Raw genomic sequence first — 26,688 nt, forward strand, 5'->3', positions numbered from 1 at the left:
GAGAGGGAGACACAGAATCTGAAGCAGGCTCCAGGCTCCGAGCTGTCAGCACAGAGCCTGACGCGGGGCTCGAACTCACAGACTGTGAGAACATGACCTGAGCTGAAGTCAGACACTTAACCGACTGAGCCACCCAGGCACCCCTAGATGAACATTTTATATACTAGTAATGAAAATATTAATTTTTTGTCATAGTTTCAATATATGCTTGCTTTTCTGTCATTTTTTCCCCTGGAAATACAGAAGTATTTGTATGTGGTGTGCTCACATCTACATTTCTGAGATTTTTTATTTATTACTTAGCATAGACTTCATAGATACTAATGCAGTAGAGTGAGTACAGAAGAGGACATCTAGAGGTAGACTGTCAAGGTATCCTGGCTCTGTCACCTTCTAGCAGTGTGGTCTTAAGTTAGCTGCTTACCTCTAAGCTCTCAGTCTCCTCCTGCTAAGTGGGAAGAATGGAAGTATTGCAAAGTAAGACTGCTCTGACAATTTGTGTAAAGCGCAAAGCACAGTGCTATGTCCTTTATGCATTTCATAGCTTTATGCATTTTCCTATTATTATGGGAATATGCATTTATTTTTATATGAGGTGTGAGAATAGGGTGTAAAAATTTTACACAACTTGCTAATGATGGGGTTCGGGACATGCTACCCCCAAATATGGCATCTTGGTATATTGAGTATTTCAAGCGGAAGGAATTTGTGAAATGGCAGGTGCAGGAAGGATTTTCTGACGTTCCCTGGAGCAGGTTATAAGAGCCTCATGTGAGATGTCATCCCTAGACTGGAAGAAAAGGAGCTTTCTTGCCTCTGATGACAAAGGGAGCCCAAGAGGAATCTGAGGGAATAAGCCTTACTGCTTCCCACAGTTTACTGCAATTAGCTCCTACCCTTTCCTGTCCTGTCACATATTCCCATGACCTTCCACTCTTCAAGCGTAGCATAAAAACTCTCAGGTTTAACTGCTTCTTTGGGTCTTCATGTTCTTAATGAAGGCTCCTAGGTCACATAAAACTTAAATTAGATAAATCCATATGCTTTTCTCTTGTTAATCTATTTTTTTTGTTACAGGGGCCCCAACTGAGAACTTAGAAAGATAGAGGAAAAAGACATTTTTCCTCCCCTATACTGCTAGTTATTCCAATACCATTCATTTAATTTTTTTTAAGTTTATTTATTTTGAGGGAGTCAGAGACAGTATGAGTGGGGAAGGGGTAGAGAGAGAGGGAGAGAGAGAATCCCAAGAAGGCTCCATAATGTCATCGCAGGGCCTGACACATGGCTTGAACTCACGAAACCATGAGATCATGTACTGAGCCAAAACCAGGAGTCGGATGCTTAACCTGAGCCACCCAGGTGTCCCTCCGATACCATTTATTGACTAACAAGTAATCTTTCCCTTCTTTACTGTTTTGAATCTTCTTTATAATGTATAATATATCTTCTTCATAAAGTAACACATGACATTTAACATGTCAAAATACCTATTTCTATATCTATTCATCTATCTGGTCTCTGTATTTTAAGTGTATTTATTTAGTTTTGAGAGAGAGAGAGAGAGAGAGAGAGAGAGAACATGCACACACCAGCACAGGCAGGGAAGGGGCAGAGAGAGAGGAAGAGAGAACATCCCAAGCAGGCTCTGCATTGTCAGCACAGAGCCCAAGGCAGGGTTTGAAATCACCAGCTGTGAGATCATGACCTGAGCCATGATCAAGAGTCAAATCCTCAACCAACTGAGCCACCCAGGCGCCCCAATCTATCTGGTCTTAAAACAGATTTCAAATTGCTTTAATTATTGTTTATCTTTAATGCGTGAATTTGTGATCCTTCATGACTAATTTTTCAAAAATTGTTTTCCTGGTTTTTGTCTGTTTACTTTTTCAGATTGTATTGTGTCTGTGTATACGTGTGTGTATGTATGTATATTTCTGTTTTCTGTATATTATGATGTATTGCCATTTAAAAAAAACTTTCTAGTGGGCGAAGGACTGCCGCTTTAGGTAGCAAAGGGTACATCTTTCATAGGTAAACCAACCAGTCCCAAGCCCATATCCCTCAACCACCTTCTTACCAAACTCTGAAACATGAAGCCATTACTTCCATTGCCCTAAATCATCCCAGAATCAAGTACCAGGCAACTGGAGACCATTCCCATAGGCCAGAGCCCTCCAGAATTATTCAAACTAGCCAATCCTGAACAGTTCACCCTACCCTATCTTGCCTTTCCTTTAGCAGCCCCAATAAAGGCACAATTTAATTTTTTTTTTTTTTAGCGTTTATTTATTTTTGAGACAGAGAGAGACAAAGCATGAACGGGGGAGGGCCAGAGAGAGGGAGACACAGAATCTGAAACAGGCTCCAGGCTCTGAGCTGTCAGCACAGAGCCCGACGCAGGGCTCAAACTCACAGACCGCGAGATCATGACCTGGGCCGAAGTCGGCCGCTTAACCGACTGAGCCACCCAGGCGCCCCAATAAAGGCACAATTTAAATAGCTTCAATTACACACAAATGAACTTTAGAGTTATTTAGTGAAGTCCCAAGAAGAATTCTGTTGAGATGATTGGCATTGTAGAAAATCTCTGTATTAATTTAGGGAAAAAGTACATGTTTATAATACTAAATAAACGCATGCAGAAACATAACTGTCTATTCATTTCTCTTTAGGTTTTTTTTAGTGTAAAATTTTATATATTTCTAATTAAGGCTATCTCAGATATTGTTACTAATTGGAAAAGGATCTCTTTGTCATTTGGCTTTCTAATTTGGCTTATATACAGAGATTATAATGTGCATGTATGGGTATCTTTTTTTCCTAACACTTTGCTTTTATTAATGCCAAGACTTTAACTTGTAGCACTTTGAAAGACAAAATTAATGATCACTCTCTTGATTTATACATTTCCATATGAGGAAATTAGGCTATTATATTTTCTGATGAAAAAAATATTTTCCCCTAAAATTATTGCAAAAATTCTTTATACTAAAGCAGGAAATTTTCATTAGCCCAGTTTCAGTAGAAGTTGCTTATATTTTATGACTAGATGTCTAAATATTTGTGTTAATTAATAAGCTTGCTGTTAATATGGAATTCATGTACTGCAACTCACTTGATTCACTAGCTTTATATGCATCTTTCCCCAAAGATAAATATTATAATAGATCCTTAATGCTGGCTTCTAGCCTCAGGCAGAGAGAAATCTCTGAAAAGAATAGTAAGCAGAAGAACCCCTTGGGAAGAGTCACAGTCAGAATTCAAAACTCACTTAGTTTCCTTTTGGATTCTTTGTGGGTGTCGTTCACCTTTCCATAGATAGGCCAGTGTTCCCCAAACTTGAATCATTCAGGTATTCTATCACCATTTTGCCATTTTCTATATTGTTAGTTACTACAGTTTTCTTCATTTGACTTACATTTTTCTTAATTTAATTTTTGATTGAGGTAAAATTTAAACACAATGGAAGATCTTAAGTGTAGAGTTTCATGAGTTTTTAAGTGTATACAATCCTGTAACTACCATCCCTGATCAAAATAGAGAATATAGGGGCACCTGGGTGGCTCAGTCTGCTGAGGGTCAGACTTCTGGCTCAGGTCATGACCTCCCGGTTTGTGAGCTCAAGCCCCACATCCAGCTCCCTGCTGTCCTTGCAGAGCCCACTTCTATCCTCTGTCCCCCTCTCTCTGCCCCTCCCCTGCCTGCGCTCCCTCCCAAAATCAATATATTTTTTTAAAAAAGAGGAATATATTTTTATCACCCCAAAACATTTCCTAATCTAAATTTTAAAATGTAATTGTACTATTTTGTTGTGCATTTGCTTTTTTCAAATACATATAAATATATATTAATGTAGAAAATCATCCATTTAACACTTTAAATCATCTTTTTATACTAATTTCAATTATCCTGTACCACTATAAAGCAGTGTTGTGAAATAGACTTCCAGGGAAGTGGTTTTTTTTTTTTAAGATTTTATTTTTAAGTAATCTCTATTCCCAACATGGGACTCAAACTCACAACTCTGAAATCAAGAGTTTTATGGTCCCCCGATTGAGCCAGCCAGGTGCCCCTGGTTTTTAACAAGATACTCTTTAGTAAATTAATAACTAAAATGCTTAATTAGTTTGTAAGATTTCCCTCTTTATCTTGAATTACAATCTATGGGAGTTCTATAGGTAACTATTAGCAGTAAAATACTAAAATTAGAAAGTGGATTGATCTTGGATATCCAGAGCTTTTTTTTTTTTTTTTAATTTGAGAGCAAGAGAGAGTGCACCAGTTGGGGAGAGTGGCAGAGGGGGAGGGAGGGAGAGACAGAAAGAGAGAGAGAGAGGGAGAGGGAGGGAGAGAGGATCCTAAGCAGGCATCCACACCCATCTCGATGTGGGGCTCAATCCCATGACCCTAGGATCATGACCTGAGCCAAAATCAAGAGTTGGACCCTCAAAGAACTGAGCCACCCAGACGCTCCCCAGAGGTTTTTATATACCACTTATGAGAGCAAACAAAGATCCCTTGACTCAGAGTACCTGTTTTCTGGTGTGAATGATTATATTTGGTCCTTAAATTTTTGAACAAAGTTTACTTTGGGACTTAAATATTTGCCTAACTCTTTCTCTGCCCTGACTTTCAGTCCATGGATCTGACTTTAGCCAAATTTGTCTCCTTGTCATTCTAATAAGATGGTCAGTGGGAGTTGGGGGATAGGGGGAAAATGTGCCTTATCTTCCCTGGAGATGAAGCAACAGTGTCCTAGTGTGAAGGTCATGCATGCTATTCTCCAAGTTCACGGGGCTTGCTTGCTGTGGAAGATGTGTTGGCTAGCAGCTGGCTATTCAAGGCATCTTTACCATCTCAGGGCTGTTGGGCTGCCTGTTGTTGTTGGGGTTGTAGTTCTCAGGGGTGCTGTAGAAGGTGCAAGTGGAGAGGAATATTGGTGATGCCTTCTTAAACCAGTAATTTTTCCAGTGCAGTGATTACCTGAGAAAATTCAAGGTTTGTTATGCAGATGTGGTACTTGGTAAACAGAAATTTATGTTTATCAATAATTTTCTCTCTTTTAAGAATTGTTTTTGTCCCAATTACTGAAAACAAACAAAAGTATCATTTTTGAATGTTGACACTAAAATAATAGAAGTGTTGAACAGAATAGTTTTTGCTTCTGTATACATAATACCCATTTAAACATTCACTCAAAATATTAATTCACTTGGAATTTGAGTTCTTACATACTTAAAAAAATTCAAAACTTTTCAACTATTACTCTCTCTGTTTTCTACTCTATATTTTAATGTTGAGCCAGAAGGCAATAGAGATAATTCTACAAAATGTGATTGCTCTTTTGTTAAGAACAAAAATCTCTTCATGTTGAGTCCTGGTTGTCACATGAAGTTTCTAGGTATTGTCCTTTTTGTTATTTGGAACTAAAGGTTATGTTATGCAGCTTTCTTCCACTTATTTTGCTGATTATATTCATTACAAGTATTATCTTTTCTTTCTGATTCAGAGACCCATCGGTCACGTCTCCAACATCAACCTATATACAAGATGAATCTGTTTTTCTTCTAAAGCTTGGAATATGTCTCATCTGCCAGCACCTTCCTTATCCCATTCCATTAAAACCAAAAACAATGTTAGTAATAAATAGAGAGTGGTTATTGATTTAATGTATAATAGGAATTTGAATAATGAGTTTGTATTTAAAATTTTTTTTTTCAACGTTTATTTATTTTTGGGACAGAGAGAGACAGAGCATGAACGGGGGAGGGGCAGAGAGAGAGGGAGACACAGAATCGGAAACAGGCTCCAGGCTCTGAGCCATCAGCCCAGAGCCCGACGCGGGGCTCGAACTCACGGACCGCGAGATCGTGACCTGGCTGAAGTCGGACGCCCAACCGACTGCGCCACCCAGGCGCCCCAAGTTTGTATTTTATAGACTGTAGGTATTGCACTAGATATTAAATGATCTTTCTATGCCTAATAGTAATAACTACTGTTTTTCTATTTGCAAAGGGAAAGAGTTACCATTGGAAAAAATAAAATGTCAGTGAAAATTAGGAGAATTTACTCATAACATATTAGAATTCATCTGTAATTTCAAATTTATAAACATTTGGCTTCTTCCAACAAGCCTTCCAACTTTTCATTTATATTAGACAATGCAACCCTCTTGCCTTCTTGAAGACCTATAAATGATTACCTTTTAATCCCTTAAAATTATAATGACTTTGAAATGATATTTATCTTTCTTTTTGCCTGTGTATTTAATACCTTCACTTTGATCCCAAAATAATTTGCTGTATCATGAAATACATATATTAGGCACACATCTTAAATCTGTATGCCCCCTACATAGTGGGGACATACATAGTCATACAGATTAAAGGGAGATATATCCTCCATGCCCTCCCATGAATGTAAGTGCAAGAATGTCTTCCATTTCAACTTCTGAAATCCTCAGAGAGTTGATTTAAAGACTTGGATCTAGACAAAATTTCTTAAAGAATATTTTTTTTTAATTATGCTCTTGTGTAGAGTCTATGTATTCCAACATAGAAGAGAGATCATCTTCTTTTGCACAATGCTGAGGATAAAGGCTCAGAAGATTTGACAGTGTCCATGGGTCAGAGAATCAGGCTGGTTATCTTTACCACTCAAGCTGATGGAGCAAAGAAACAGATAATGAAGCTCTCAATGTTCATTCTTTTATCCAGAACAAAGGTGTAATATGGGTACTATAACCATTGGATGCTCTCACGCATCAGCTTTTTTAGCATTTAATTGAAATGCAGGCATACCTCATTTCATTGCATTTTTTTCTGTTGCACATCACAGATGTTGTGTTTTTTAACAAATTGAAGATTTGTGGCAACCTTTCATTGAGTAAGTCTATTGGTGCCAATTTGCCAACAGCATTTGTTCTCTGCCTGTCTCTGTGTCACATTTCGGTAATCCTTGCAATATTTAAACTTTTTCATTATTATTATATTTGTGACACTGATCTGTGTTCAGTGACTTTTGATGTTACTATTGTAATTGTTTTGGGGTGTCAGAAATCATGCCTGTGTAAGACAGTAAACTTAATTGGTAAACACGTTCTGACTGCTCCAATGACCATCCATTACCCTCTTTGTCTACCATCCCTGTCCTTGGGCCTCCCTATTCCCTGAAACGCACAGTATTGAAATTAGGCCAGTTAATAGCCCTATCGTGGCCTCTCAGTGTTCAAGTGAAAGGTAGAATTACATGTCTCTCACCTTAAATCCAAAGCTACAAATGATTCAGCTTAATGAGAAAGGCCTGTCAAAAGCTGAGACAGGCCGAAGGTTTGGCCTCTTATACCAAACAGCCAAGTTGTGAATGCAAAGGAAGAGTTTTTGAAGGAAATCAAAAATGCTACTCTAGTGAACACATGAATGATAAGAAAATAAAACAGTCTTATTGCTGATATGTAGAAAGTTTAGTGCTCTGGATAGAAGATCAAACCAATCATAACATTCCCTTAAGCCAAAGCCTAATCCAGGCCCTGTCTTCAATTCTACAAAGGCTGGAGAGGTGAGGAAGCTATAGAGGAAACAGTTGAAACTAGCAGAGATTGGTTCATAAGGTTGAAGGAAAGAAGGTATCTTTATAACATAAAATTGCAAGGTAAAGCAGTAAGTGCTGATGTAGAAGCCATAGCAAGTTATCTAAAAGATCTAGCTAGCATAATTTATGAAGGTGGCTCCATTAAGCAACTGATTTTCGCTATAGATGAAATAGCCTTATATATAGTGGAAGAAGATGCCATCTAGGACTTTCATAGCTGGAGAGAGGTCAGTGCCTGGCTTCAAACCTTCAAAGGGTAGGCTGACTCTCTTCTTAGGGGCTATTGTACCTGGTGGCTTTCAGTTGAAGCCAATGTTCACTTACCAGTCTAAAAATTCTAGGGCCCTTAAGAATTATGCTAAATTATCTGCTCTGCCTGTGCTCTATAAATGGAACAACAAAGCCTGGATGACAGCACATCTATTTACAATATGTTTTACTGAATATTTGAAGCCCACTGTTGAGACCTACTGCTCAGAAAAAATGATTCCTTTTAAAATATTACTGCTCATTGACAATGAATATAGTCACCCAAGAGCTATAATGGAGATGTACGATGACAGTAATGTTGATTTCATGCCTGCTAATTCAACATCCGTTCTGTAGCCCATGGGTCAAGGAGTAATTTCAACTTTCAAGTCTTATTATTTAAGATATGCATTTCAAAAGGCTATCGTTGCCATAGAGGGTGACTCCTCTGATGGATCTGGGCAAAGTAAATTGAAAACCTTTTGGGAAAGATTTACCATTCTAAATGTCATTAAGAACATTTGTGATTTATGGGAAGAGGTCAAAATATCAACATTAACAGGAGTTTGGAAGAAGTTGATTACAATCCTCATGGGTGACACTGAGTTATTCAAGACCTCACTGGGGAAAGTCACTGCAGATATAGTGGAAATAGCAAAAGAACTAGAATTAGAAGCGGAGCCTGAAGGTGGGACTGAATTGCTGTAATCTCATGATAAAACTTGAACAATTGAGGAGTTGCTTGTTATGGATGAGCAGAGAAACTGGTTTCTTGAGATGGAATCTACTCCTGGCATAGATGCTGTGAATATTGTTGAAATGATGACAAAGGATTTAGAATAGTACATAAATGTAGCTGATAAAGCAGTGGCAGGGTTTGAGAGGATTGACTCCAATTTTGAAAGTTCCGTTATGGGTAAAATGCTGTCAAACAGCATCACATACTACAGAGAAATTGTTTGTGAAAGGAAGAGTCAATTGATGTGGCAAACTTCATTGTTGCCTTATTTTAAGAAATTGCCACAGCCATCTCAGCCTTCAGCAGTCACTACTGTGATCAGTCTGCAGCCGTCAACATTGAGGCAAGACCCTCCACCAGGAAAAAGATTAGGTTTCACTGAAAAGTCAGATGATGATTAGCATTTTTTAGCAATAAAGTGTTTTTTTAATGTTTATTTATTTATTTTGAGAGGGGGTAGCATGCATGTGCACATGCAAGTGGGAGAGGGGCAGAGAGAGAGGGAGAGAGAGAATCCCAAGAAGTCTCCACCCTGTCAGCGCAGACTCCTGTGTGGGACTCGCTCATGAACTGTCAGATCATTATCCAAAACTAAGTCGGGTGCTTAAGAGACACCCAGATGTCCCTAAAGTGTATTTTAATTAAGGTATGTACATTGTTTTCATAGGCATAATGTTCTTGTATGCTTAATAGACTACAGTATAGTGTAAATATAATTTTTATATGCACTGGGAAACCAAAAAAATTAATTTGACTCACTTTATTGCAATATTCACTTTGTTGCGGTGGTCTAGAACTGAACCTATAATATCTTCAAGGTAGGCCTGTATGTCAATTCTGCGAAGTCTTCCTTAGAGACTCTATGTTATCCTAACATTCCTCTTGCTTTAGAAAAAACTATGTGCAAATAGGAATTGTTTGCAACTGACTTGGATTCTTAGAATATCAAAATAGATATGAAATAATCTAATTTACTGGTACCATTTAATCAGATAAACAACTGTGACATAAGTGCTGCTTTTCATGGGGGTCTTTGAGTCTCTAGACACCCTGTTTTTATTGGCTTTTAGTATTCTTAATCTCTTTATAAATATAATTGAAATCTTTCCTATTTTTTTAAAAACCATAGTGAATTTGTGTGTTATATCCCTGCTATAGATAGTCAAAAACTATTAAAAAAATTAAGTCCAAGACTTTAAAAATTGTCAGTGAAGTAGCTAGTCATAGAGTTTCTTGAAGTATGCTGTTACTTGTATCCTCAGCCAGGATTGGGAGGTGTTAATAGAAAGTCTTTCATGCCTTCTATTTAAGGTGGTCTAGTGGTCAACTTCTATTTTTAGGGAAAATATTCTCCTGTGTCTCAGCTCACTGCTTGAGTACACACTCCAGTGTTTTCTCTGCTAAGCCCCTCAAAGCAGAGAAATCCTCAGTACTTTAGTGAGAACTTAGACATGGCTAAAGATAGTGCAGGGGACAGCAAGATATTTATAAATCATATTGCCAAGGACTGATCTCTGATATTGTCCAAATCTTGCAGGAATACTGAACTCTAGTGAGAGTGACTGGACTGGAGCATATGGTAATTGACTGACATTTATGTAAGAAGCACTAGATTTGTATTCTATTAAAATCGTGTTTAAAATAGAGCTAGAAAATGATTATTTAACTTTCCCCCTTTTCAAAGAAGATTGAAAAACAATCATTATCTAGGTCCGAAGACTTAACTTTATTATTTGTACTCTCCAGATACTCAGATTAAGTAATAACCACCACTTACAATGCTGCATAAAACTGGTTTTCATCCTTATTCCAAGCATACTTTCCCAGTAGATTTTCCAAAGGGAAATGAGAATATTGGCATTTCCTTCTATATGATAACTTTTGACAAGGAGTTTGTGTACATTATTCAAGGCACAGATTCATGTTTGGAAATTCTGTCAAAGTAAGCATCTCTTTAGTGATCATTGACTGATAATTACTCTCAATGGAAGGTTACAAAACATATTTATGTCTTCTATGAGCATAAAATGCTGAATCAAAATTTTATGTCCTCAGATTTAACACAGCTAGCAAACTTGTTCTTCTTAAAAATAAAATGATTTTCATTTAGATGAATAGTGATTTAAGGAAATGGACAATGTCAAGTCACTTTATGAAGATTATATAAATCTGATGTAAACACAATTCCTATGGATTATCTGATCTTGGCAATTAGAGGCACTTCTATCACTTGCAATTCAAGCCAGTAATCCTAATTATCATTATATATATGTACACACACACATACACACACACACACACACGTTTTTTCGCAGTAAATGGCATTTGCCCTCTTTATGTACGTCTCTTGTTTTTTTTTAGATCTAACAAGAAAAGAATTAATACTTGCTTTGGTTTCCTTATAATCAATGACAATATATAACATATTTGTATGGATGGGTGTGGGCTAGATAGACTAATGCCTGAAAAACTCCAGTTTGCATACAAGTCATCTGAATAGCTTATTTAAATAATGGATTTCTGGACCCCACAGTAGGCCTAGGACGGACATAAGAATTTGCATGTCTAACAAACTCTCAGTTGTTGCTGATTCTCACATGGTGGTCCTGACTCTGAATAGCCTGGGGCTCGGCGACATAGGAGAATCAGCAGTGTAACACAGGAAGAGAAGTGGAAGGGGTGGAATAGATAAAGATTATAGTATCTACTTGTGGGTGAATAGCAGCCCCCAAAAGTACCAGGAACCTCAGAATGTGACCTTATTTGGAATAAGGATCATTGCAGATGTAATTAAGGTAAGGATTTTTATATGAAATCATCCTGAATTAGGTGGATCCTAACCCAATGAAATTGTCCTTAAGGGTCTGTCCAGGGGCACCTGGGTGGCTCAGTCAGTTATGCATCTGACTGTTGACTTCAGTTCAAGTCATGATCTCCTGATTCGTGGGATCAAACTCCATATTGGGCTCTGTGCTGACAGTGTGGAGCTTGCTTGGGATTCTCTATCTCTCTCTCTCTCTGCCCCTCCCCTCCTCATTCTCTCTCTCTCTCTCTCTCTCTCTCTCTCTCTCTCTCTCTCTCTCAAAATAAATAAACATTTTTTTTTTCAAACACACACACACAAGAGTCTGTCCATAAGAGACATACTTCTATCCTACAGCCCTATAACAAAATCAATTTCTGATGCTTTACCAAGTTCATGGTAATTTGTTATGGCAACCTTGGGGAACGAATGGACCATAAGTCCAACCATACCAAAGTGCTAATAAGTTCCATTTGTCATATGCTTTAAGGAAAAAGGATAGAATTCTGACACTAATCCAGTGGAGTAGTCTAATAGGTTAAACAAACAATGATCAAACGTAGACTAATTGTTGAGTACTGTTAGATACTTTCTGGCATGGTTTTAATTTCATCTTACCCCTAAATGCTCTGAGGTAGTTATTTATTTATTTATTTATTTAAGCAGTAGTTGTAAAAGAATATCCTGAAATTCAGAATAGCCATTTAGTTGGAAAATATTTGTTAAGTGTTGACTTCATACCAGGCTCTTGCTAGATATTCCAGTGGTCAGTGACTTACCAAAAGTGATACAGGTAATAAGTACCAGGGATTAAATTCAAATCATGATCCTGTCATTCCAAATTTAGTGTTCTTCTCCATCATGTCATATTTTATCAAAGCCCTGGAGCAGGAAAGCACAGGACATTTGGTGATACTGACTAGTTCATTTTGGCTGCTGTGGAATATTTAACAAAGTAGGAAGGAATTTATTATCTCTAACAGAAATCTTCCTGATTTATGGTAGCTATTTAACAGTATTTCTTTCTATTAATACCTATGAAATAGTTTGTACTTTGTTACCTTAATCTTATTTCCCCTTGTAGCAACGCTTTCACTTTAAACTCAAATATGCACATAATTTAAGCTGATCCTTAATGAGTTAAAAATAATAGCTGTACATTGTCTTTATAGAGATGTAGATCAATGATTTAGACAATCTAGTTCCATATACATTTTTACCTTATTTACTTTCATATATATATAAAACAAATGGTGGAAAAAATATTTGAATATTAACTTGAGGTTGAAGATCACAAAAAAACACCTATTTTTTTGGCATCATAATAATATGAATTCCCTGAGTGTTTTTTTACAAACTTCCCTTGAATGATTATTAAGGTATTTAAGCTATTTAATAATGTTTTGAGAGTTATTAAATTCAACCTTCATCTCATTCTAGTTAATGCGTTTGAACATAGCAATATGAATGGCACTCTGCTAGCTGCTAAACATTTAGTATGTTAAAAAAAAAAAAATCCCACCCTTGCAGTGTGGATACTTAATTCAAGATCAGTAAAATTAAGATCAGTGTAACTATGAAAGATTTAGACAAAATGGGTTGAGACACTGCTCACTTTAGCAGGTAAAAGTGAAAAGACAAATAAAAGAAGGTAACAAACATAGAGGTGAAAGTGGCATTGAGGTTCTGTCTTAGGAAATGAGGGTGAATCGTACGAATTCATTAAAAGCCTAAATCGACAAACAGGACAGTTCAGAATGGACGGGAACACTGACACTGTATTCTCCTTGTGATATTTGTGTTTATTGTATCTCTGTCTGAACACTTACTCATTCATTTGTTCCACGAACACTTTATCTGCACCTATGGCATGCAGGGTATGGCATGGAGACAAATGTACTACCAAGTGAGAAGCTAAGTCACATATACCAGTAACTAAAATATGAGACAAGAACTCTGACCTAAATGACATAGTTCATAACTCTTATCACAGAAAGATTTATGGGACAGTATAAATTCGTCTACATCTATGAATTGATTACAAATTTTATTCACTTATCTTTTGGGGCTTGATTTCTTAATGTATATTAGTCAGTGAATATGCCTCTAAAACAGCGGTTACTATTTTTGAGGCTTCCTTTGTGACCTAAGAGGTGGTCAAATTTGTAAATGTTTCAAGCTTGAAAACAGTATGTATTCTTTAATTATTCAGTGCCAGTTTTTATATGTGTTTATTAGATTCAACTTATTATTTGTATTGTTGAATTCTCCTGTTTCTTTGCTAATTTTTTTGCTTTATAAGTTTTTTATGGGAAGTAAATAAAAATATCCCATTTTAACTGTAAATTTATCAGTTTCTACTTGTAATTCTTTTCTGTTTTGCCTTATATATTTTAAGGCTAAGATTTTATGTATACACAGGTCAGAACTGTTATACTTTCTAGGTGGATTGTTTCTTTTTGCATTAGGTAATAGCTTTTTTTTATCTCTGATTATGCTTTCTTCTAACAGTAATATTGCTACATTGGGTTCCTTTTGCTAGTCATTGATATATCCTATCTCTTTACTTTCCATTTTTCCATGTCACCAAGTTTTTGAAAAAATTATACCTTTATTGAGATGTAATTTAGTCACTCTTTTTAAGTATACAATTCAATGGTTTTTAGTATAATCACCGTTTTGCAACCAAGACCACTGTATAATTTTAGAACATTTTTTCATCACCCTAAAAGAAAACCTCGTACCCATTGGCAGTCACTGCCCATTTCCCACCTTTTCCTAGTCCCTGGAAACTACTAATCTTTCTCTGTCTCTATGGATTTGCCTATTTATGGACATTTTGGATAAATGGAATCCTACAACATGTGGTCTTTGTGTCTGACTTTTTTCACTTTTCGCTGAGCAAAATGGTTTCAAGATTCACCCATGTTTAGTATTTTTCAGTATAATTAGTCATTGTTTTTAAAGGTTAAATATTCCATTGTATGGATAGATCACATATCATCTCTCCATTGATGGTTGTTTCTACTTTTTGACTATTATGAATAATTATGTTGTGAACATTTATATACATTTTCTTGTATGGACATAATAGTTTTGTTTCTTTTGGGTACATACCTAGGAATGGAATTGCTGAATCACATAGCAATTCTACATTTAGCATCTTGAAGAACTATCAAGTTATATTCCAGGGTGGCTCCACCATTTCACCTTCCCTTCAACAATGTAGGGAGGTTCCAATTTCTCCACATCCTTCATCTCATCTTTGCTTAGACATTAAAATCCCAAGCCCTTTTGGCCCTATCCTGGTATACACTTTTGGTAGGCCTTCACCATGTCAGTTCCTATCTATAGTTTTGCATTCCACGTGTTTCTGGCATCTGAATAGTTCTTTTTTTTTTAAAGGTCATGTATGTATAAAAATGTAAAGATTGTTTTACTTTGTATTATTATGTGTCTGTGAAGTGAGGAAGGGAAGTAGATAGGAATTCATATTGGATTAGTCTACCATTCCTGGAAGTTGAGAAGATTGGTGTAATTGTAGTGACTATGAGGTGGTTGACTTAGAGTTATAGGTGTGGTTGAGACCTACAGTCAGAGTTTTTCTTCTGGACTAAATTACTTGGGCCATTTGGACTCATTATCTTACTGAACTCATCTAGTCTCATTTGAACTAATTCATCCTTTTGTTGTTATTTTATAGATGCAAGTTTCCAGAAACACTACTGGCAAAAAGAAACCAAAATTTAGAAGAAGGATAAGGTATGGGTTTTTTTTTAATTGAAAAGTATTGTGATGAAATTGAAGTGTATGAAATAGATTTAATTATTATGACATTTACCCCTGATTCTTGATTCTTTTTCTCTAGGGAAGCATTAAAATTTTCTAAAAGAATTAAGGTGATAAGTAATAGTCTTAGAAGTATGGAGAAAGCTTTATGTTTATATAAATATGTTGAACCAGAACAGTATAAGATTAATATCAGGTGAGCAACCATATGAGAAGCAGGTGTTTAGTTTAAAATAGTGCAAACCAGAAACAGGCCTTTATAATGAATTGATAAGCCACCAATGACAAGTTTTAGTGTTTATCACTGAACCAACCATACAGTTTATTTTTTTGATGAATGATAATTAGTGCTGTATTAAGAGTAGTCCTGCTCAAAGACAAATACTGGCTCTGATATGATAGTCCTCCTCTTATTCTTTGTCCTTTTTCAGAGGATGAGTAATTACCTTTTTTTAAAAAGACTTACTGCCTTATCTTAGTTATATTTCACAGTAACCTCATCAAATAGGTAGGGGGTATGTTATAATCATCTCTATTTAAAAGATGAAAACTTTATGACTTAGAGAAATTAAGTGGCTTTCTCAAGATCTTATGGTTAGAGAAAATACATTTGAACAAATGTTTTCTAACTCTAAATCAGTGACACAGGTAGTGGAAAAAGCATGGATTTTGCAGTCTGAAAGAATTTAGCCCTGTCATGTTCAACCATTACCTACATTGTCAAATTTCTCAATTTTGCAGAGCCTCAGTTTCTTTATAAAATGAGAGCAGCAATTACTTAGTAGGTTTTCGGGGCGAGAATTACATAAAAAAGCCTATGTAAGGTACTTGGTAGATCATTAGTGCTTTTCACCTAGTGAGGGCTCAGATCAATATTATTCCCCTTTGGTTTTTCACTGCATCATGCTGCCTTACTGTATTAAAAAACCAAGGAAAATTACCTCAAGATAAAGAAATATATTCATAATTTACAATGATCAATGAATATACATAAATGGCCATTTAAATATACGTGATTAATCTTTTGAAACTAATTCTGTCAAATCCTTTTTCTAGGAAACCTATTTTAAAATACTCTTTCGAAAGTGTTTGTTCAGATGACGCCATGTCAAAGGAAAATGTGGGTATGTGAAGGCCTGTCCTGCTTCTGGTTCTTATACCTCTAATTCTACCGAATGTAGTTGTCATTCTTTGAAGAAAAAAAATGTTGTGTATATATACATATAAGAGAACTCTTAGTGAGTCATTTTGGTATTAATTTTCATACTAGGTATTTGGGTTGTCTTTGGGTTTCTATTCTCTTGCATTAAATTTGGCTCTGTCATGTATTTAATTTCTTTTAAAAATAAAGCACCAGCAGTTGTGGGAGGAAATACCTACATCAATACATTAAAATCCAGACCTCCCCATTCCAAAATTATTGGGGGCCTAGGGGTGCCAATGGGAGAGAAAGAAGAAAAGCAGCAGCTTGGGGCTTCCAGCTGAATTAATTGCCATTGGTATTAGAACACAGTAGGGTGAATGTGGGGAGAAAGTTTAAGTTTTCAAAACCACTTCACTCTTCCTTCATTTTTGTTAGTCTTGAAAAGTAGGCAAATGCTTATTTGCAAGATGGAACTTTGGCAGCCACGCAAAGAGGTTTCAAAGCCCATTAAACCCCAAGAAGTTGCCCGCACCATACTCCCTCTCCTTTGTGGCCACCCCCAGGTCCTATGGCACTGCCTTTCAAATGGCTAAATCAGCCATTCATTTTTAGTCTTATCAAAAGAAAGGAAAGCAGTCAGAAGAAGGACAGAGTGGTTATTTTTTAAAAAATCCTTTTGTTCCTGTCCTAAACCACCACAAAATTCTGTTGTTTCTATCTCTTCTTAAATGTATTCCGCTGCTGCTTTCCTGCTAACTCAGGTGCCTTTTCTTGGCCAAGTTGTCCCTTTGCCTCCCATGATTAGTTCAGATATTGCTGTGGAAAGGCAAAAGTCTGCTCATCCCTGGACTGAGTTCCCACTAGGAGACCTTGGCACTGCAGCTGAGGGCTCCAATGCTGGGATCCTTTCCCCCTCTGACTCAAATGGGCTACCTTGGAAGAAACCCCAGGACATCACAGCCATGACTCCATTGACTGGAAATCACTCTTCTGTGTAAATGGGTGAATACATCTCCATGAATATCCACTGATACCCTTTTAGGAGTCTCACATTCTGAATGGCTCTCAAGTCTCAGTAGTTAATTGTTCAGACCGTGAACCTGATCTGTGTCTTACTCCTTCTTCACATTGTGAACAACTAAAAAACAGAAATATCTAGTTTACTGTGTGCTTTGCAAGAGCTGACTACTTCTGGAAAGAGTGGTTCTTCTTCAGTAAATTAACCCTCCTCAGTTTTTTTACCCCTACTCATATTTCCATGGATCCCTTGATCTAAGTCTCTGATATCACTCCTTTTCTTCTTAGCCTGAGGTAGGATCAGTCCTTGATCAAGTGAAAATTCTACCGTCTTCTTCTTGAATGTCTGCCCCACTTTTTGGAGCCACTTTCCTTACACTCCCAAGTGCTAAAGTATCCCAGCAGCCTACTACCCAGATTTGCTGTTCCTTTCTAGTTTTTAAGCTCTACCCATTTCTTTTCTCTGTCCTTTAGTTAGAGATCAGGAGGAGAGCTAACTAAGTGCTACTTTACCTGTCCAAGTATCAGTTGCTTCATCTGTAATAAAGACATGCAGTAGAAGCCCTCTTATCCAACAAGGAGAGAATTTCTGGAAATTAATAGAAAAAATTGAATAGAAATTAATAGAAAATTAATAGAAATCATTAAATATTTTAAACTGTAGCCCATGGCTATATAGATTTAATCTAAGAAATAACTACTTGTGGAGCATATCTATGTTTTGGGGAAAATTAGTACCAGGAATATTATGTGCTATATTTGTATTGTCCCTATAAGTCTTTTTTTTTTTTCAGTGTTTAGGGACAAGAAAATTCATCTATGATGATGAACTAATAATACCAACACCTGTATCAATTACTCTGTGTCTTCACTGTTCTAAACACTGTGAATATATTAGTTTATTTAGCCCTCACAAGAGCTATATAAGATAAACAGTTAGATATTATTATATCCCCCATTTTATCAATGGGGAAACTAAGGCACTTAAGAGGTTATATGGTTTTTCTCAGTCACTATCTTCCTTTTTTTAATGTTTATTTATTTTTAGAGAGAGAGAGACAGAGTATGAGTGAGGGAGGGACAGAGAGAGAGGGAGACAGAATCCGAAGTAGGCTCCAGGCTCTGAGCTGTCAGCACAGAGCCCAGTGCAGGGCTTGAATCCAGGAGCTGTAAGATAATGACCTGAGCGGAAGTCGGAGGCTTAACCGACTGAGCCACCCAGGTGCTCTTGTCACATATCTTCTTAAAATTAATCAAAGTGTGCAGCTGTTTCCTTGGTTGCTTTGAGTATCAGGAAACTTAAAGCGAAATACAGGGGGGTTGGGCACAGTACTGGTAGTTGACCTAGGCACTTTTAAAATCTCATTATTGCCCTTTGTATCCCCCTTAATGAATTGGTTTTGATTTCTTTTGATCTTTTGGTTTTAGTCATTTGTTTTGTTGTATCATGGTTTTTTTTGTTAGAAAATACCTCCTTTATTCTTGCGTAGTAAACAGTCTATAAAAGTTTAAAAAAAGATTGGCAGATTATCCCAGACCAACTGATAATCTATGACACTCATTATCAAATTAGCAAAGGATGTGTTCATCAGCCACCTGAGATAGATAAGCATGGAAAAAGATGGTTAATCTAGGAAAGGTCTGGATCATGGGGTGAGCCCTAGGGGAGCATGAAGACCTTAGGGGCTGGGGCTGGGAGGTAGAAGGGGGACAGGGAGACAGGTGATTTTTTGCTGCTCAGGACAAACTTTGCCCACCTACTCTTGGTTTGGAGTCAGCTTTAGCCTCTAGGGTAAAAGGTGGGGTTGGCCCACATGCCCCTTTCCTAGAAAGCTCCTTGCCTCCTATTTCTGTTTGTGTCTCCAGGAATGGTGCTCTCTTCTTCATTACATTCTAACTTGTATTGTACTCATCTCTACATTTAAATTGTAAGCACACAAGAGGAGTGTTTGTGGTTATTTAATAACAAAACAAAACCAAGTACTTTTTCCTCCTCCTCAGCCTCCTTCTGTAAGAATGCTTTCAAAATTTCAATATTGAAATGACCCTGCAAATTTATTTCAGATGATATTTTTCAATACCAGCTTTGGGTATACAAGAAAATAAACAGCTTCTTTAAACATTTAGTAGAAAAATACAGATTGGAGAAAACCCCATAAGTATACCTTGAAGACTTTTAAAATAGTGACTGATTTATTTAAGAGACAAACAGTAAGCTATTTCTTATCAGGAATGGAAAAACTACACAGATTATTTTATAAAAATTCATTTTTAAAATCCAGGTATGGACTTCAATATAAGAGATATATTTTTCTTACCTTTTAAAAAAAAAAACTTTTTCTGAGTGATGGAATAACTGTAATGCTACCACTTTACTCTAAACAGCAAATTGAAACAACTCAGGGAAACCACAGGATAATCAGTATTGATAGAAGATGATTGGTCATGCAATCAGCAAAGGCATTCATTCTGCCTCTATCTTTGGAGGATATCATTGGCCAATTTTGATAACCTAGTTTGTACATTACGGTAACTGCTATTTCTTGAGAATTATTTTTGAATTCTGTCAGTTTACAATATAGAAATACCTATTTAGAAAAGCAAACCTCCCATTGCTCTGGAAGCAGAATTTGACATCAATCAAGTTGATGTTATGAACCCTAGTTGATTTATGAAGTCATCCATTACTTTGTCTACCCTTTGAGCAGAAGGCAGTGTACATATTTTTCCAGATCACTTGAAAACAGAGAGCCTACAATGCCATTTGGCAATGACATTCATTATCATAAATTGATTGTATTTTAGCCTAGCCTTAGAAATATAAAGATGTTTGTGTCCATTTTTCCTTTACAGCATAGCTTAAAATTCATCTTCTCAACAGTGCATTAAATGTCAGTATCAATTTCCATAGACTCAGAATATAAAGTAGGAAAACACAACATCTGTAAGTGGGACTGGAGAATCAGTCTGAAGATAACCACAAGTAGTTGTCTGTTCAGTAACAGGTTACTAGTAAGAAATCTATCATAAAGAGAAGTCAATTCGTTAAACAAAATAGCTTCAATAAAAATGTACATTCCTCTAGAAAATCCTGATTCGGTAAACATGGGTTGCATTCATGTATTTTTTTAGTAAATTCTCCCAGTGATTCTTATGCCCATCAAATTCTGAATAGCATTGTTTTAGAATGTAATAATTAAAACTCTGTGTTCTTACGCTTTACCAATTACCACAGCACACATATCTATGTGGACACAACTAACATGTCAGCTACAGTTTTTGTTTTGTTTTTAAACATAGGAACTGATTCTAAGGTGTGCAAATGGCTTATCAGAAAGCTACTTTCAAACTGTTTGGAAAGAAGTCTTCCATAGAGAAAACCTGAGATTGGCTAGGAAGAGATGATGGCCAGGAAGGCTCGTTGGTCAATGCCTGCCCTTGAGTCCCTTGCCCTTTGTAGGCACATAATTGATATTTGTTGACTGAATAAAAAAGTACTTGGGGAAAGTGATAAGTACTGACAGAAAAATTATTTTTGTAGACAAAACTGTGATGTGAAAAATGTTAACTAAAAGTTGTTTTTTAATACTGTAGTGACAACCAACAAAGGGAAAATTTTCTATTTCATAACCTCCCATGACTTTGACAGTATTATTTAATAACGTTCTAGCAGAATTTTAAACTTTCTTTCTTACGAGTACTAGATAAGAGGAAATTACCAACAAAGAAGATTCTAATAAAACATGGATTCTTTTGAACTGGAGGAAACAGTGCATAAGACTTTTCACATTAATAATCTCTGTTTTTTACCTTTAAACATGCTTAGTTTACAAGGATACTTCTGTGTGTGTGTGAACATAAAGGGATGCATATACATATGCAATCTTCCTAAACATGATTAGTTAGAAGAATTTTAAATATGTTCAACAATTAGATTAAAACTGAATGTTAGTGCTGAGAATGCCCTGCTTGCATATTCACTGATAATAGGTTAGCTCCAAAGCATATGTCCTGCGTGGGTCTGTTTTCGTGTTCCATGAACTTTTAGATGTTCTACGTAGTGGGATTTTTGGTGTCCTGCCAAAGAATGGTGGATAATAGAGGGTACTATGTCCAGTTTTTGTCACCCGAGTGGAAAATAATGGGGTGTGTATTCATGGCCTTTCGCTTTGAATTGTGTTGCCTTTGGAACGACTTCTCAGATGCTCCATCTGTCTGTTGTGCAGGACAGCAGGCCACATGTGACTTCCTTTCCTTGATTTTTACTTCAACAAGTCTATATGAAACAAAAATGTTTATTTTATTTAAGTCAGGAATCCAACTGCATGTTATTAATCAGTAGTTGAGACTATAGAGTTATTTAATAGGAGTTCATTTCTTTTGTGGGGATATTATTTTATGTCCGCAAATTCAGTGAATTCATGTCACAGTAGTACACACACACACACAAATTTTGTAAGTGTGGTATTTAAATATATATATATACACACATATATATAATACGTATATTAGGCAGTTAAGATGTGTTGGTATTCGGATTAGGAGTAGACTAGCCTGTGTTTAGCCTGACCACTTAATTACATCGTCTCTCCTTTTAACAGTAGTTTTAATAGTTTATTGTAGGCATGGCAAACTGGCCCACAGGCTACTAGTTTTTGTAAATAAGGTTTTATCGGAACATAGTCACTCTCATTTATTTAGGTACACGTGTATGGTCTGCACTATAGCAGCAGAATGAAGTCATTGTGACAGAGACCACAAAGCCTGCAATATTTACTCTGTGTCCATTCATGGGAAAAGTTTGCTGACCTCTGGTTTATAAAAAACAATTTAGTTTGGCCCTGATTTAAAAAAAAAAAAAAAAGGCAAAACAAGACACTTCTAGTGAGCTTTTTATGATCTACACATAGCAAGAATATCACCTACATTTTGACAGGAATAATTGGAAAATATTCACCTGGAAATCCTTAATTATTTTGCATTAAGCAGAGGCCATATGTGAGAACTATACAAAATATTTGTTTTTTATCTTGTAACATTTAGATTTTCTCTTTTGAGTTGGTTAAGATTATGGATTAGATTGAATTAATTAAAATGTAGCATTTTTTCTATTATATTAATGATGATTTTTAGTTGTCTCTGAGACAGAAGTTTTACTAACAGAGCTGGAGCAAATGCTACAGCAGGCACTAGAGCCCACAGGAGCGCCTGATGAGTCTGAAGAGGAGCGTGGAGAAGAAGTGAACACAGGAGAAAAGGTAGCACCGGTAATCATTATCAGGCCTAAATAGCAAGTTCAGATTCTGTCAATGGCAGAAATTATTCCTGGCTGTACATTTTAATTATATGAAAAACATTTTTCCCTTCTGAAATTTGAGCCCTTGATTATCCTGAAGTGAATAAACTAGTAACCTGTTGAAAGGTCAGAATACAGCTATCAGTTTTTGAAAAAAAAAATCTGTGAGTGTGGAGGAGCCCTTTGTTTTTTGGATCTTTGAGGTTGGGGTGAAGAAAGAGTGGAAGGAGCTCACAGTAGTCGGTCGGGTGCCACCGTAGAGAGAACTGCCTACCGCTGCCAATTTCACAGTCAGGAGAGGAGGCTGGACAAGAGCAGCTTGCTAGGAAATCTGCCCTGCCTGGTTCATGCACAGAGACAACTTCTGTAGGGACAAACCTCATTATCAACACACTGGAGGTAGAATTTTTCATTGGAATACTTTTCACCATTCATAACTAGATTTGTCTTTTTTTTTTTCCTTTTGGCTAGCTATGTTGGACTGAGAAAGGCCATGCATGCTTACTTTATTCAGTTCTTATATGTGATAACATAAATTACCAAACTTCCCAGCAAAGCAGCTCCATGTTTGTGCAAATAAAATGAGGGTACAAGCCTAGGTCATTAATACAGAGCAGCAGTGTGGTAGGTATGAGAAAAATAAGTCATAAGGCAGACACTTCTTCAAGGCAGTACAGCTGTTCTCCAGATAGGAAGAAAAATGGCAGCAAGAAGTCATGTATCCTTAAGGTTTCATTCATTCTCTCATTCATTCATTTAGATATATGCTGTGCCTGGAGTCCAGAGAACACTGGACTTGGGAATTGGGAGTTGGGAGTTGGTTGGGAGTTCTTACTCTGGAATATAATACCAATGTCCTAAGCCCAGTCCTGCCAGGGAGGACTTGTGTAATTTGGCACAGTTGCTTATCACTTGCCCAAGAGGATTTCTTTGTGGGTTAAATAAGGCAAACCGGGAAAAGTACTTTGCATAGTAACTGACACCCAAGGTTAGCTGTTATTACAGATGAGAATTGGCAATGGCAGTCCTGGAGAGAGTAAGTGCTGAGACTTCCTTACTTCCTCTCTTTTCCCACATTCTCCTGTTGAGCAACTGCCCATTCCCGAGTCTGTCTCTTCTCAGATGCTGGAAAAGGTGGATTTATACGTGGACAAGGTTGTTTACCCACTTTGGCAGACTGCCCAATTGCATGATTTCATTCAGAACTTCAACAAGAATAAAGATGATTCGTAAACACCTCCTTTACCGAGTTGGAAATCAAAATATACAAGATTTACAGTTAAAGAGAGCAATACACCAAAAGGAAATAAAATTAATGCTAAAAACTCTTACCACATTGAAAACCATAGTTTTCTTAAGTAGCACCAGCAATATCAACTTGTGCCTGAATTTGTACCGTTGTGAATGCCATTTTTCCAATTAGAGTTCCTGTTTGAAAAAAAAAATTTTTCTTTCTATAGATCTTACCTTTTGTCAAACAGGATCTGTAGATTAGCAACATATATGTTATAGACATATAATTAATATGCAATTAGTCTTTTCCAGCAAATGTGTGCTTTGTTTGAGCACCATATGGTTTTGTGCAACGCGTTTTCAGTGTTTGCAGTTTCTCTTCTCAAAAATACAGCCAGGTTGGTTTTTTATAGAGATGTCCTGGAGCTTTTACAGCCACAGAATTGGCTTCTATTTTACCATTATAACTAGTAACTTGATAGAACAGAAAATTACTTTGGATTTTTATTCCTTAAGGTAAAATACGTAGTTTTAATAATATATCACCAGGCAGGAGCTTGCTTTTTGTTTTAGATTCTTGTAATATTTTATGCTTTCAAAAGCCACTTAAGAATTATAAAAATTAACCATCTTAACTTGCTGGCAGGCAGGTGAGTGCCTCCTGCAGACTGGTTCATAAGCCGTTCTCCACACTGAGCTTTGTTAAGTCTGGCATTCACACCAGGTTCTGTATATTTAGGGCCTTGTTCACTTTTAAATGAGAAAAATAGCAATGAAACCAACTATCAAAGCTGGGACAATTTTCAGTTTAAAAGAAAAGAAATGATCACCACAAGGGCTTCTTTTCTTTCTTTCTTTCTTTCTTTCTTTCTTTCTTTCTTTCTTTCTTTCTTTCTTTCTTCTTTCATTCATTCATTCATTCAAGTTAATAGGGAAAATTAATATGGCTTCCAAAGTTAACACTGCTTAACGCTGGAGCTGTGTTTTATTTGTAGGAGAAAGTGGCCTCTTATAAGCTAACACACCAAAAAGAGCCACCTGATAATTTTAAGGTGCTAAGCATGTTTATTCTCTAAGCAGATTTGGTTAAGCTATTTTCAAAGTTGTAAATTTGATGGTGTTTTCATTCTTCATTTCATGTATCAGGTTTGAGGTTGATAACTCTCAAGCATTTATACCAATGAGCGAGAGTGACAACATAAAAAAGAAAGCATACACACATGGATAATCAAAATTCGTTTCTATCTGTCGTTGAAATGTTTTATGAGAATATTTTCCTCAGTAGAGTCACCTTCCTAATTATGCTCTTCCTTAGCTAATATTAACACTGGTTTTCATGCCCCAACTTTGTAAGCAAGAAGAGGAAATTAATATCAGATTTTTATAAAATCTTCCAGAATAATTCACAAATTAGATAAGCCATATACAAATAAAACAGAGTTTGCTGAATAATTATTTGTATTAAAAGGTACAGTTTTTGATGTTACATGAAAATACTTGTATAAATTACATGTATTTTTTTTTCTTAATTTCATGGAAGTTATCTCTACCTTTAATGAATCTTGAAGTTATAAATCTTGTATGTGTTTATGTATATCTGCACTGTTTTTACTTGTGTCTCTTCCCACCGAGCTAGATCAAGCTATCGCTATTTGTAAGTCATGCAGAGGCTTAGGAGAAGATAGGCATAGAAGGTGTGACTCAAAACAGTTTTAAGCTGTATTCCCTGTAATAATAATTATAAAAATAAATAAATATAGAAAAGTCATAGAATGAAACTGATCATGTTTTTCCAACACGTAATATTAAACCTAAAAATGTATAATGTTGGGGGAAAGAAATACGACCTGAATAATAAGTTATTCTTATATGAACACATTTCTTGTACATTATACTCTACATGGGGATCATTATTTGACCACCAGCATAACAGAACACTTTGGGTAACTGCTGTGGCTTGTGGAGTTACTGACTACTTTACATTTGGTTCAAATAATTAAGCCGGTGTTCCAGTAAATTTGATATCGTTCTGATGAATTGTATGGTTATTTTTACAGTTATCTGAATGCAGCCCTGAAGTTCCTGCAGGCGGTCCATTTGAAAACCACTATGAAGAAGACTGTCTTGTAATTGATGGGATAAAATTAAAAGCTGGAGAATGTATTGAAGATATAACTAACAAGTTTAAAGAAATAGATGCTCTAATGTCTGAATTTTAAGGTATTATTGATATTTTCAAAAGTTAATTATAAAAAGTTACGTGTTTATATTTTTCGAAAGTCAAAAACTTGAAAACATGTAGGGAGATAGGTATATGTTATACCAAAGTTGCTATTTGTAACAACTTCCTGTTTTATGCTTTTAGAATATCCATTGTTTTGAGAGCCAATCAAATGGTCTTCAAGTTAGTGTTAAGATTTAGGATTTAAAAAAACAATTTAGCATTTAAGAAACCCTGATACTTGTATTTGTAGATTTTTTTTTCTTGTTTGCCTTAATTTTAAAATGGTTTATGAAACTTACTGTGCAAACACGTGCTTTACAATGATTATTTAGGCCCTTTATTCAAATGTGGCTATTTAGATGGCTGTCGAGGCTATTATAATTCTTCCATATAATTCAAGCATAGTAGAGATTGAGTATGTGTATTGGTAGTGGAATTAAGCTACTATAAAATAAAAGGAAATAATAAAAAAATTATTGTATATTAGAGTTGGGGTTCTTCTCAAAGGTGTCAGTTGCCTTATACTGGAAATAATCATTTCAACCATGATTCCAAAACCTGATTAAGTGGAGGTGGGAGGCTGTGGAAGATCAGAATCCTG

General features: G+C 36.2%; 1 protein-coding gene across 1 annotated transcript in view; it reads left to right on the top strand.

The window, feature by feature from the left end:
- ZCWPW2 (zinc finger CW-type and PWWP domain containing 2) overlaps positions 1-26,568 on the top strand; it is an 84,838-nt gene extending 58,270 nt beyond the window's left edge. The window contains 4 exon segments of the mRNA XM_045436402.1: positions 15,088-15,146; positions 16,230-16,297; positions 22,468-22,592; positions 25,921-26,568. Coding sequence (XP_045292358.1) covers positions 15,088-15,146; positions 16,230-16,297; positions 22,468-22,592; positions 25,921-26,082 — 414 coding nt within the window. The 3' untranslated portion in view covers positions 26,083-26,568.
- The last annotated feature ends 120 nt before the right edge of the window (positions 26,569-26,688 follow it).

The sequence above is a fragment of the Leopardus geoffroyi genome, chromosome C2, assembly GCF_018350155.1.
Source record: "Leopardus geoffroyi isolate Oge1 chromosome C2, O.geoffroyi_Oge1_pat1.0, whole genome shotgun sequence".
NCBI classification, from domain to species: domain Eukaryota; kingdom Metazoa; phylum Chordata; class Mammalia; order Carnivora; family Felidae; genus Leopardus; species Leopardus geoffroyi.